Source organism: Fukomys damarensis, unplaced genomic scaffold (assembly GCF_012274545.1).
Source record: "Fukomys damarensis isolate Sample0158 unplaced genomic scaffold, DMR_v1.0_HiC HiC_scaffold_34, whole genome shotgun sequence".
Taxonomy (NCBI): Eukaryota; Metazoa; Chordata; class Mammalia; order Rodentia; family Bathyergidae; genus Fukomys; species Fukomys damarensis.
Window position 1 is genome coordinate 1,165,332 of NW_022900946.1, and position 9,970 is coordinate 1,175,301.

A 9,970-nucleotide genomic window follows, 5' to 3' on the forward strand; every position below is an offset into this window, starting at 1 on the left:
TGTTTTTCGCGGCGCTCCCGCCCGCAACGATGCCGGTTGCTCCAGCTGTGCTCGGCTTCTTGGAGCCTACACCTCAGTGCCCGTCGCTGCGAAACTGGAGGAAGCAGCTTCGAAGATTAAAAAGCCTGCGTCCCCTTTAAAATCGGCCAGCTTCCTTTTCCTCCCTCCGCCCCTCGGCACCGGCTCGTACCAAAGCGCGAAGGACTTCGCGGCGCTCCCGCCCGCAACGATGCCGGTTGCTCCAGCTGTGCTCGGCTTCTTGGAGCCTACACCTCAGTGCCCGTCGCTGCGAAACTGGAGGAAGCAGCTTCGAAGATTAAAAAGCCTGCGTCCCCTTTAAAATCGGCCAGCTTCCTTTTCCTCCCTCCGCCCCTCGGCACCGGCTCGTACCAAAGCGCGAAGGACGGAGGGAGGGAGTAAAGATCCGCGGGCGCCGAGCCGAGGAGGGGCTGAAACAGAAGGAGCAGAGGCGGAGGAGGGCACAAATGGCTCCACCTTCCTTTTTACGGGGGGTAAAAGTCGCCGGAGACCGAGAAGGCAATCGGGCTCCGCCCTCCCGCGCCCTCGCCTCCCCCGCACGCCCGGGGCATTGGTGCAGCCCGCATTGTCCCTCCCGCCCCGGAGGCTCGGCCGCCCGCGCTCTCTAGAGAGGCTGCGCGGCGGCAGGGGCGGTGTCCTTCTTCTAGGACACCCTAGTGGTGGGAAGATCAGGGGTCAGGCTCCGCCCTGCGTCATCCTCCAGACCTCGGGGGCACCGCCCCGGAGAGAGGCGGAGGGGCGCACAGGCGAGAATACCGCCTCGGTCTCCGGTTCTAGAACCTCTGGTCTCCTAGCAACGGGGCGGCGCCGCCCTGGCTCCCCTCTCTCCCGCCTTCCTCCACAAGGCCACTTCCTGTCCCCCGCCACCCGTCATAGGAACCCCTAGTCCTCTTCTCCCCTCCTTCCCAGGGGCTCGAGACTACTACCCATCTGCGGAGGGTGGGCGGCGGCGAGTAGGCAGCCTCGGCTTGGGATGGGCCGCGGGAGGAGAGGAGGAAGAAGAGGCTTCCTTGGTGAAATAGGGGAGGGAGTTCTTATGAGAACCCGCTTTACCACGAAAAGAAAGGACGGTCCTCCAACATTGGGAGGGGCAGGGTGTTGCTGTAATAACCCACGCTGGCCTCGAACTTGCGAGTCTCTGGCCTCAGCCTCTTGAGTGCTGGTATTACAGGCATGCACCACCAAGCCTGCCTCAAAAGAAAACATTTTTTTCAGAGATTACTACCACCTAAAGGCCTTGATGGAGACAGGTGGGTTCTGAGGGAGGGACTGGCTCCTCAGGCTGACAAGGGCTTTGTTCCCAGGGCATGGCATCCACTCCTATCAAGAAGGAGGAAAACAGCAGGCCGCCTGAGGCCGCGCTGACCTTGATTGGAGGCCGGGTGAGCTGCGGGTGCTTGGGGTGGGAGCGTGCTGAGCTAGCAGTCACAGCACCGACTGACTGGTCTTGATACTGAGTTTGGGGCCCGCAGCAGATCGCTCCTGCAGCTCTGGGACCGGTTCGCCTGTCTCCCTCCCAGAAGGCTTCAGTGTCCCGTTCTGAGGAATCCCTGACTCAGATCAGCACCGAGCTCACAGAAGAGGCCATGTTAATTGCTTGCTGCCATGTGTACCCTGAGCCCCTCAAGCAAAAGCAGACAAAAGACCAAGGGACTCAGATATCCAAACATGGTGATCCTCAACTGGGGACCGCGGTGTTCAGAGACCCCGCCACACTCTTAGTTCCAGTCCCTGATCCCCTCTGACCACGCTGCCCTCTCCAGGAATCTGTCCATGTCACATCTCCGAGCCAGCGGGAGGTGACCCCACTAACCCCTTTCCCACCCCTCCCATGGCCAGGAATCCCCTCGCCCTCTGCCGTAGTCTCTTCCAGTTTAGGGGATAGCCATTTCTCTCACTGGGCCTCTCTTTCCAGCGTTCTTCTCCAAGACCCAAGGCACAGACACCCGGTGAGTGAGTGGGATTTCCGGGAAGACGCCTTTGTCCTGGGAGAGAGAGGGCTTGACAGCAACATCCCGCAGGGTAGGGAGAATTTCGAGCCATGCAGTTTATACTCTTGCCTGGTCCTCACATTGAGTTCTTAGCCTTCTTTCTTCTCCTCTGCCATCTCCAGCTCTGACAGAAACTGGACTCGCACCAAGGCACACCTGCCATCCCCTCTAGAAAAGGTACACACAAGACGGTTCCATGTTAGCCAAACTTTCAGAATTTGCACAACTTGCCAGTGCCTGTTGTAGGAGGCTGGGACACAGAAATAAATGATATGGTCTCAGGCCTTGAAGGATTCTGTTTAGTGTGAGGAAAGACGAGTGAATGGCCAGTTCCGGTGTAATATGGACTAGGGTCCATGATGGACAATGGGAAGACTGCCTGTGCTGGGGCGTAGTGCAGTGGTAGAGGATTTGCTCAGCGTGCATGAGGCCCTGGGTCCCATCCCCAGAACTACAAAGACAATTTATATCCAGACCTCTAGTGGGACAGGAAAGGGAATCACAGAACTTGCTGAAGGAAGTGACATCTGAAGAAGAATTTTCCAGGAAAACAAGGGCGGGTAGAGATATTCCAAGCAGTGGGGATTACAGGTGCAAAGGCCTAGAGATGAATCTTAGAGTGAGCATGAGCCTGAAGAGGTGTGTATGAGTTTGTACCCAGGACAAGCAGGGGGGGTCTGAACCGTTTAGCTGCTCAAGGGTGCGGGCAAAGTAGATGGGGGCCAATCAGGAGAGACCGTGTGTGCCCCGCGCAGATCCACGCCATTCTGTAGGCGAGGTGTCACTGAAGGATCTGGCAGGGGAGGTGGGAATTTATATCTGCCCTGTGGTGGTCAGTGAGGAAGGGAAGAGGCTGGAGGCAGGGAGGTCATTTGGGAGTTGGTCTAAAGAGACTGAGCTAGGGATGATTAGGTCCTAACCTGCCTGTCACGGTGTGGCATCTCATGACCCCATTTTCCTGATTTGTGAAACCAAAGTCTGCTCATGTTTCTGCACAGAACTCCAACAGTAAGTAGCCTCCATCCAGAAGAAAAGCCAGTGTCCTTCTAAGCACCGTGGGATTCCCTCCCCACACTGTCTCAGACCTTGTGGCCTGAACCTGCTCTCCTTGTTTCACTGTCCTGACTTTGGACATACTTGTGTTTGTGGAACTCAAGGGAACTCAGGTGGAAATGCCCTGTGGACAGCTCGATTCTCAGCTAGTGAAAGGATCCAGAGGCCTCATGAGGGAACTGGGGGTGGGGGACAGTATGTGCTTGGCCTGCAGGGTTTAGGTACCGAAGACAAGAGGGTGGTGCCCCAGGGACCCTCCCTGTGGGGGCTGCCAGCAGAGGAGAGAGGCTCAGGAAGAAGGTGGAGAAGGGCCTGACGACCAGCACAGGCTTAAGGAGCATCTCATGACGTTCAGAGTCCTCCAGGCGGTGGGGCTTGGATCTCCGCCTCAAGGATTCATCACCAAGACCTGGGGCAAGATACAGCTGAGAATAAGCCACCACCATTGTCCTCAAGGAGCTGACTTTGTGTGCCTCTGGGACATCTGATCTCTCACCTGGGATGGTGTTAGAAACCGCTTGGAGTATCAGAAAAGCCCCGGCCTTAATAATAGTTCATCTTGTTAAACCGGTAGTTAGCACTGTGCAAGTTCTGTCCTTCTCTCCACCTGCCAGGAAGCCCTGTCAGTAGCCTAACTGTCCTCCCCCAGGTGGCATTTGGTTGAGGATTGTGTCCTGAGCAAACATCTTCCCCTCATCCGGGATCCCAGGAGACTCCCTTCCCACGTAGGAAGACTCTGTTTCATAAATAAAAACATAAATGGTGCTGGGGGTGTAGCTCAGTGGTGAAACACTAGTGTGGCCCTCGGTGGCACACAGAGATGGGAGGGAAGAAAAAAATCCAGATGCCTGTTGATGTTTGAATTACTCTTTCACGTGTGGGGCATTGTAGTTAGTAGAGACTGTCAGGAGGGGCAGTAAGCGTAGGAATGGGTGAATGGATAAATGGGTCGTTCATCAGCTGCGCATTAAGGACCTGCTGTGTGCTGGCACCGCCACAGGGTTGGAGCTAGGGTGAGCAAAGCAGAACCTGGCTTTCAAGAAGGTGAAGTTGAGGCGGGCAAGTGATAGAAGGGAAATGAGCGGGCGGCTGGGATGCTGAGGTTCAGATGCCCGGATGAGTGGAAAGATGGCCAGAGGTGCGTACAGGTGGAGGGATGGAGGAAGAAGGGTGGTGACAGGTATGGGGATGGAGATGGCTGGCCGAGGACGTGTGGGGGAGAACAGAAGGGCGACAACATGTGCACCTTAAGTCCAGAGTCAGCGTGCTCTCGGGCTCTTCCACAGGCCCCTCGCAGCGGCCTCCTGGTGCTGCCCTGGCCTCTCACGCCCCCATCTTGTCCTTGTAGACCATGCCTTCCAACGCCCCGTGTAAGGCAACTTCTTAAGCAGCTCTTTCGTGCTGAGAGGAACTCCTGGTCTTGAGCAGTATCACCTTGAAGCCAACAGATCTTGGAACTGTCACCTGACTCCATTACCAGCCAACAAGGACTCCATCAGGAAGAGCGGGTCAATAAAGAGCAGGGATGCCCCACCCCAGCTGGTACTCTGCTGTGGCTTCTCTGGGACTGCAGTGTGGGAGGACGAAGCTGGGTGTGGGTGCCTGACCGGAAGGGCTTCCACCCAGCAGCTGTATGTCCCGTTAGGAGAGGTGAGCTCATGGATCCAAACCCATCCTGCCCCGGCGGCAGCATCTGGGAGGGCTCACCCTGCCTCCAGGAGTAACCCGTGGCTTCCGCTGTTGGTGCCAAAGACCCTGAGCCACGGTCTCTGGCTCTGAGCTTTGGGCCTCCTTCCTGGGGGAGTGTCTCACACCTGCCACCAGAAGAAGTCAGGGCAGCAGGCCTCAGGGCACTTTCCTTTCAGTGGCACTTGGCCACTGGGCTGTCTGAGGATGGCAGTTTACCTCTCTGAACCTGTTTCCTTATCCAAAAAAATGAGAATAGTGAATTGGCCGTTTCACAGAGCACTTGTGAGGATTAGAAAAATAATGCTGGCAGAGAAAGTGGTGCATACCTATAATCCCAGCTACTTGGGAGGCTGAGGCAGGAGGGTGTCAAATTCAAAGCCAGCCTAAGGGGCCAGGGATTTGGCTCAGTGGTTCTGCTGCCTGCCTTGCAAGCGTAAGGGCCCAAGTCCAATCCCTGGTACCATACACGCACACACCCACACACAAGCCAGCCTGAGCAATTTAGTTAGACCCTGCCTCAAAATAAAAAGGGCTAGAGATGCAGCTCAACACTTCCTGGGTTCAATCCCTAGTAACACAAAACAAAAACTGTTGCATACAAAGTGCTTAACATACTGCCTGGCTTAAAAAGGAATTTAAAATCAAGTGTGGTGGTGCACACCTGTGATCCTAGCACTCTGGAGGCTGAGGCAGGAGGATCACTGCAAGTTGGAGGCCAGCCTGGGTTACATAGTGAGAGCCCATCTCAGAAAACAAACAAAAGGGAACTTAAACTATTATGAGGATCGATAAGCCTCATGTTCTCCTAAAATTCATTCCTTTCTTGCGTATCCAAGTATCCTTTCACTGTCTCACAGGTCCATTTGAACTTTAATATATAATGTATGTTAAGTAAAACTCAGCTAATTTAGAGAAATACTCGAGACAAATAGACTCTATGCTTGGCACATGTGAAGTCCTTAGGTTCGATGTGCAGTGGCAAATTGCTTATCATGTCAAAAGTTTATTGAACATCATAGACGGAAAGGACATCTTGGCCCATACTTGGTAGATGCGTAAATCAGATGCCAAAAAGTTAGATGGGGGTGCGGGGGTGTAGCTCAGTGGTTCCACCACCTGCTTCGCAAGCACAAGGTCCCGAGTTTGATCGCCGGTACAAAAAAAAAAAAAAATTAGAATGGTACATCTGAGTGAAAACAAAATTCTCAAAAGGAGGAAGGCTTTCATGGAATTGCCCATGAAATAAATTCAAAGCTGGCAGCCTGCTGCCAAACAGTGACAGGGAGGAAGCCACTGTCAGCTGTTCCAGCTGCAGGCGCCTGGCAGTCCCGAGACCTGGTGAAGAGTTGTCCCAGCCAGTCCCCCAGAGCCCGCGCCATGAGCCAGGGCTTGTGACACGGCCCGTGCCTGGCTGGTTATGGATTCCCACCTTCCCCACCAGTTCCCCTCCGGAGCCTTCTCTCCAGAAGAGACGCCCATCACTGTCTCCAACACTCTGGACCCGTCTTCCCCACACCCCACCAGCCTGGTTACAAGTGGCGATTTTCCATTTATTGCTCAAAAACAAAAAACTCCAGAAGCAAAGGTGGAGAGGCTGTGGGCTGGGGAGACAGCAGGAAGGGGCAGGACCTTGGCCCAGCTCTCCCCTTTCCCCGCTGCTTTTTCCCCATCGGAGAAGGCCAGGACTTAGGCAACAGGGATGGAGGGATGGACACGGGAGGGGCCTTCACAGCCAAGGGGCAGTGGAGCTGTCAGGGCAGCCTTGAGGGAGGGAGCCCTAGGCCAGGGGCCAAGAGATGCGAGGGAGCCGAGTTCCCCTCCCAGGGTCCAAAACCCAGGAGGGTGGGGCAGGCCCCTTGTCTGGCAACTGAGGAGAGAAGGCTTTGGGCGGCAGGATGCTGGTTTATTTACTGTAGGGTCTCCAGGGCATCACAGCCCCCTCGTGGGATGGGGTAACTATTTACACAGCAGGGAAAAAGGAAGCCAGGAGCCAGAGACAAGGCCCTGTGCTCCCCACTGCCCTGAATGAGGAGGGAAGGGGAGTCCTGGGTCCTGCAGACATGGTCTCTCGCTCAGATGGAAACTTCATACTCCCGTGTGTCCTGAAGGTGGAGAGAGCAGATCAGCAGTTGGTGCGATTTGGAGGTGGAATGGGAGGTGGATCCATAAGTGCAGGGGGACCCCTGGCCTGGAGTCCCAGAATGAGAATGGGGCTGAGTCCAGAACAACGGCCGTTTGGTGCATTCTGGTCTCTTAAAGTGACATAAGAAATCTGCATTTCCGGACTTTCTGGAACAACTGGGAGGCCTGGGAGCGGGCTAAGTGGACATTGGTGGCCCTCACATGGCGGCAAGCTCTCCATCAGCCGCTGTCCTCAGCACACCCCAGGGTCTGCACACGGTTTCGCTGCGTGGCCTCCGTGGGCAGCTGAATCTGACAGTCTTGAGATTACAGAGCCCCTGAGAGAGAGCTGTGGGGTCCTGGGGGAGCGGAGAGTGAGATGCCTGTGCAGGAGGGACTCACCCCAGCTTCGTACAGAGGGTTGCTGAAGTCTGACTCCACGGTGATGGGGCTGTAAGAGTGAGAGCCCGAGAAGCCAAAAAGGGATTTTCCCTGCAGCCTGGAAAAGGACAGACAGGTGGCTTACCGCGGTGCCCCCAGTGCTCTCTGAGCAGGCTCGGGCCCCAGGCAGGACGTGTCCCTCGGGCGGCCCCCAGGAGGGTGCTCACTTGGTGTAGTATATGTAAACGCCACTGCCGAGCACGATGACCAAGCCGAGGGGCAGCAGGATGGCCAAGGCAAGGTTCCCTCCCTCCAGCTGCCGTGACGGGTCTGTCGTCTGTGTCACTGCAGAGGAGAGGCCAATGAGCCAGGGTCGGGCCGGGCCTGGGCTCTCCCAGCCTCCTGCCCTGGGCCCTGAACCCTGGGCCTCATCCCCAGGCTCTGCCTTGCCCCCCGACCTGGCCAGGCCTGGGTCTCCACCTGTACCCTCACTGACCTTCCAGTTTTCGGTTGTCCAGGAGCTCCTCATAGGCCACTGCAGGGAGAGGAGGGGGGGACGGGGTCTGAGCCAGGGAGGGAAGGAGGCAGGGAGAGGGCCGGAGCCCGGTGGGGCTGGGCTGGAAGCCTGGTTCTCTCTGCCCTCTGCTCAACCTACACTATGTTCTCCCCTTGGGGCAGATCAGGGCAGGGCCTTCTTCCTTCTCCAGACCCCTACACTAAGATTCTAAGTTCTTGCACAGCCTGAGCCAACCAGGTCTTCAGAACGTCAGAGACAGGGAAACTGAGGCTATCCAGAGAAGGCAAGGGTTTTCCAAACCAAGGTCCCTCTGCTGCAACCCAATGGATGATTCTGGGGCCTCAGATTTTCCCAGGGCTTCTAGATGTGCCTGTGAAGATGACAGCCCACAGAAGGGCAGTATCACCCACTGGTCCCAAGTTTTCCACACAGCTTTTCCCACTCGCCCAGGCACCTTTGCAGAGTGGGGGCTGGCTAGTCCACTGTGAGGGGTGGCCAGGCACGCAGGTGATGGTGACCTCGCCGATAAGCTCAAAGCCCTCGTAGCAGAAGAAGCGCAAAGACTCCCCAGCCTGGTAGTGATGCTTGTATAGCGTCTGGTAGCCGTTCTCGGGGACCCCAGGGTTCAGGCACGGCTCATACTTCACTGCAGGGAGGGCACCAGTCACGGCAAGCCATGCTTATGCAGCACCCCCCAGGCTGGCCCAGCCCCTTCCGGGGTGTCTGGACTCACAGGCACACTTGGGGACCCGGTCGCTCCACTTGGGTGTGCCCGTGTCTCGGCTGTAGCAGGTGAGCACAGCCGCCCCCTCCAGGCTGTACCCAGGCAGGCAGCGGTACTGCACATGGGAGCCCACGGGAAAGCCAGCGTCCGAGGTGGTGCGGTGCCCATTGGTGATCTCCCCGGGGTCGGCACAGGTCATGACTGGTGGCAGAAGAGCAAGGGCCTTCAGAGATCTCCCAGAAATACAGCGGGGCACCTGAGCCTCAAGGCCTTCTCTCAGAGACACCCCCGCCATCTCCTGCCAGGGCTTGGGAAGGAAGAGGGCATGGGTGGGACAAACTTTAAATTCAGGCTGGTTTATAATTCTCACTTCCTTTGCAAAACAGGGTGAGTAGGACAAACCCTGGCCCCCACCCTGGGGTAAAACAGGAATATTTAATCACCGTACCAGGGAAGGTGGGTGCGGCCCCTGAGTGTATGACCCTGCTGTGGAAGGGCATAGTCATCACCATTTCCTGCACCTGTGCCAGGTGCCCTCTAAAGATTTTGCAAACAAACTATTTAACCGGATTATCCTGAGGTCAGTGTCACTGCCACTTCCTGGAGCCAAAGGCTCAGCACTCAGGTGAGGAACAGTGGAAAGGTGCTCAGGGGCCAGGCTGCAGCATCGGGTACCCACACTGGCAGACTCGGGTCCCTGACTTTCAGGAGATGCGTCCCCTCGGGCACGTTCCCTTCCAAACCGCAGCTGGGCCATGCAGGCCAGTGTTCGAGTCCTTCCAGGGCTGGGGAGCTGCACCTGACGGATGGTTCCTATCTGGTTTCCTAAAACTTCTCCCACTGGCCCTACCACTGCCATGATCCCCAGAGCTATGTACACAAGCCACAACCCCGGGTCCTGTGTCAGTCAGGCTTCCCAAATGTGGAGGCCGTGACAGGTGCCTCCCTCTCCCTCTCCTTCTCTCTCTCTCTCTCTCTCTCTCTTTCTCCTGAGACACACACTTGCAGCTCCTGTAAATGTCACCTCTGAACTTCTTGCACCCTCCCGGGGACCGCTCCTGCTGCACGGAGGCTGCCTGCTGGGGCACCTGCTGCCCACTGGGCAGCACCAGGCCCTGAGTGAAAACCTGCATTCCTCGTCCTCCCTACCCAGGCTCAAGATGTTAAAGACTTGCCCAAAGCCACCCACTCTCACGTCCGGACCCTACTGTTCAGGCGTCTGTCCCCCAGGCTGTGTGCTTGTCAGTGCTGCAGCTGCCGGCCAGCGGCCCTTCAGTGCTGCGCTCGAATGAACGGAGCCCTGTCCTGGCACCGCGACTTCCTAGGACGGGAGGGCTGGGGGGCCGGGGCGGTGCTCACTCTTCTGGCAGGCGGGCGGCGCGGCGCTCCAGGACAGGTCCCACTGGCAGGTGAGGATGTCGGAACCCAGTAGCTCGTAACCCGGCTCGCACTGGT

The 9,970-nt window shown here is 56.9% G+C and overlaps 2 protein-coding genes across 7 annotated transcripts in view; one reads left to right on the top strand and one right to left on the bottom strand.

Annotated features, from left to right (window-relative positions):
* The first annotated feature begins 800 nt into the window (after positions 1 to 800).
* Positions 801 to 4,615, top strand: LOC104857469 (putative protein T-ENOL). Of its 6 annotated transcripts, none has more exons than XM_010617368.3 (6): positions 801 to 992; positions 1,344 to 1,421; positions 1,512 to 1,710; positions 1,955 to 1,988; positions 2,153 to 2,207; positions 4,432 to 4,615. In XM_010617368.3, the coding sequence occupies exons 2-6, from the start codon at positions 1,347 to 1,349 to the stop codon at positions 4,468 to 4,470; spliced, it is 402 nt and encodes a 133-aa protein (XP_010615670.1). In that variant the 5' UTR covers positions 801 to 992; positions 1,344 to 1,346; the 3' UTR covers positions 4,471 to 4,615. The 6 variants fall into 6 exon arrangements, with proteins under 6 accessions (XP_010615670.1, XP_010615672.1, XP_010615671.1 ...); XM_010617370.3 differs by having other exon boundaries at positions 1,515 to 1,710; XM_010617369.2 differs by having other exon boundaries at positions 801 to 978.
* Positions 4,616 to 5,789: 1,174 nt separating this feature from the next.
* Positions 5,790 to 9,970, bottom strand: part of Sez6l2 (seizure related 6 homolog like 2) — a 20,685-nt gene continuing 16,504 nt past the window's right edge. Inside the window, exons 12-18 of the mRNA XM_019206521.2 lie at positions 9,875 to 9,965; positions 8,525 to 8,716; positions 8,246 to 8,437; positions 7,771 to 7,809; positions 7,502 to 7,619; positions 7,296 to 7,392; positions 5,790 to 6,874 (exon numbers count right to left, since the gene is read on the bottom strand). Of these exons, the coding sequence (XP_019062066.1) occupies positions 6,845 to 6,874; positions 7,296 to 7,392; positions 7,502 to 7,619; positions 7,771 to 7,809; positions 8,246 to 8,437; positions 8,525 to 8,716; positions 9,875 to 9,965 (759 nt within the window). The 3' untranslated portion in view covers positions 5,790 to 6,844. The remainder of the gene's footprint in view (positions 6,875 to 7,295; positions 7,393 to 7,501; positions 7,620 to 7,770; positions 7,810 to 8,245; positions 8,438 to 8,524; positions 8,717 to 9,874; positions 9,966 to 9,970) is intronic.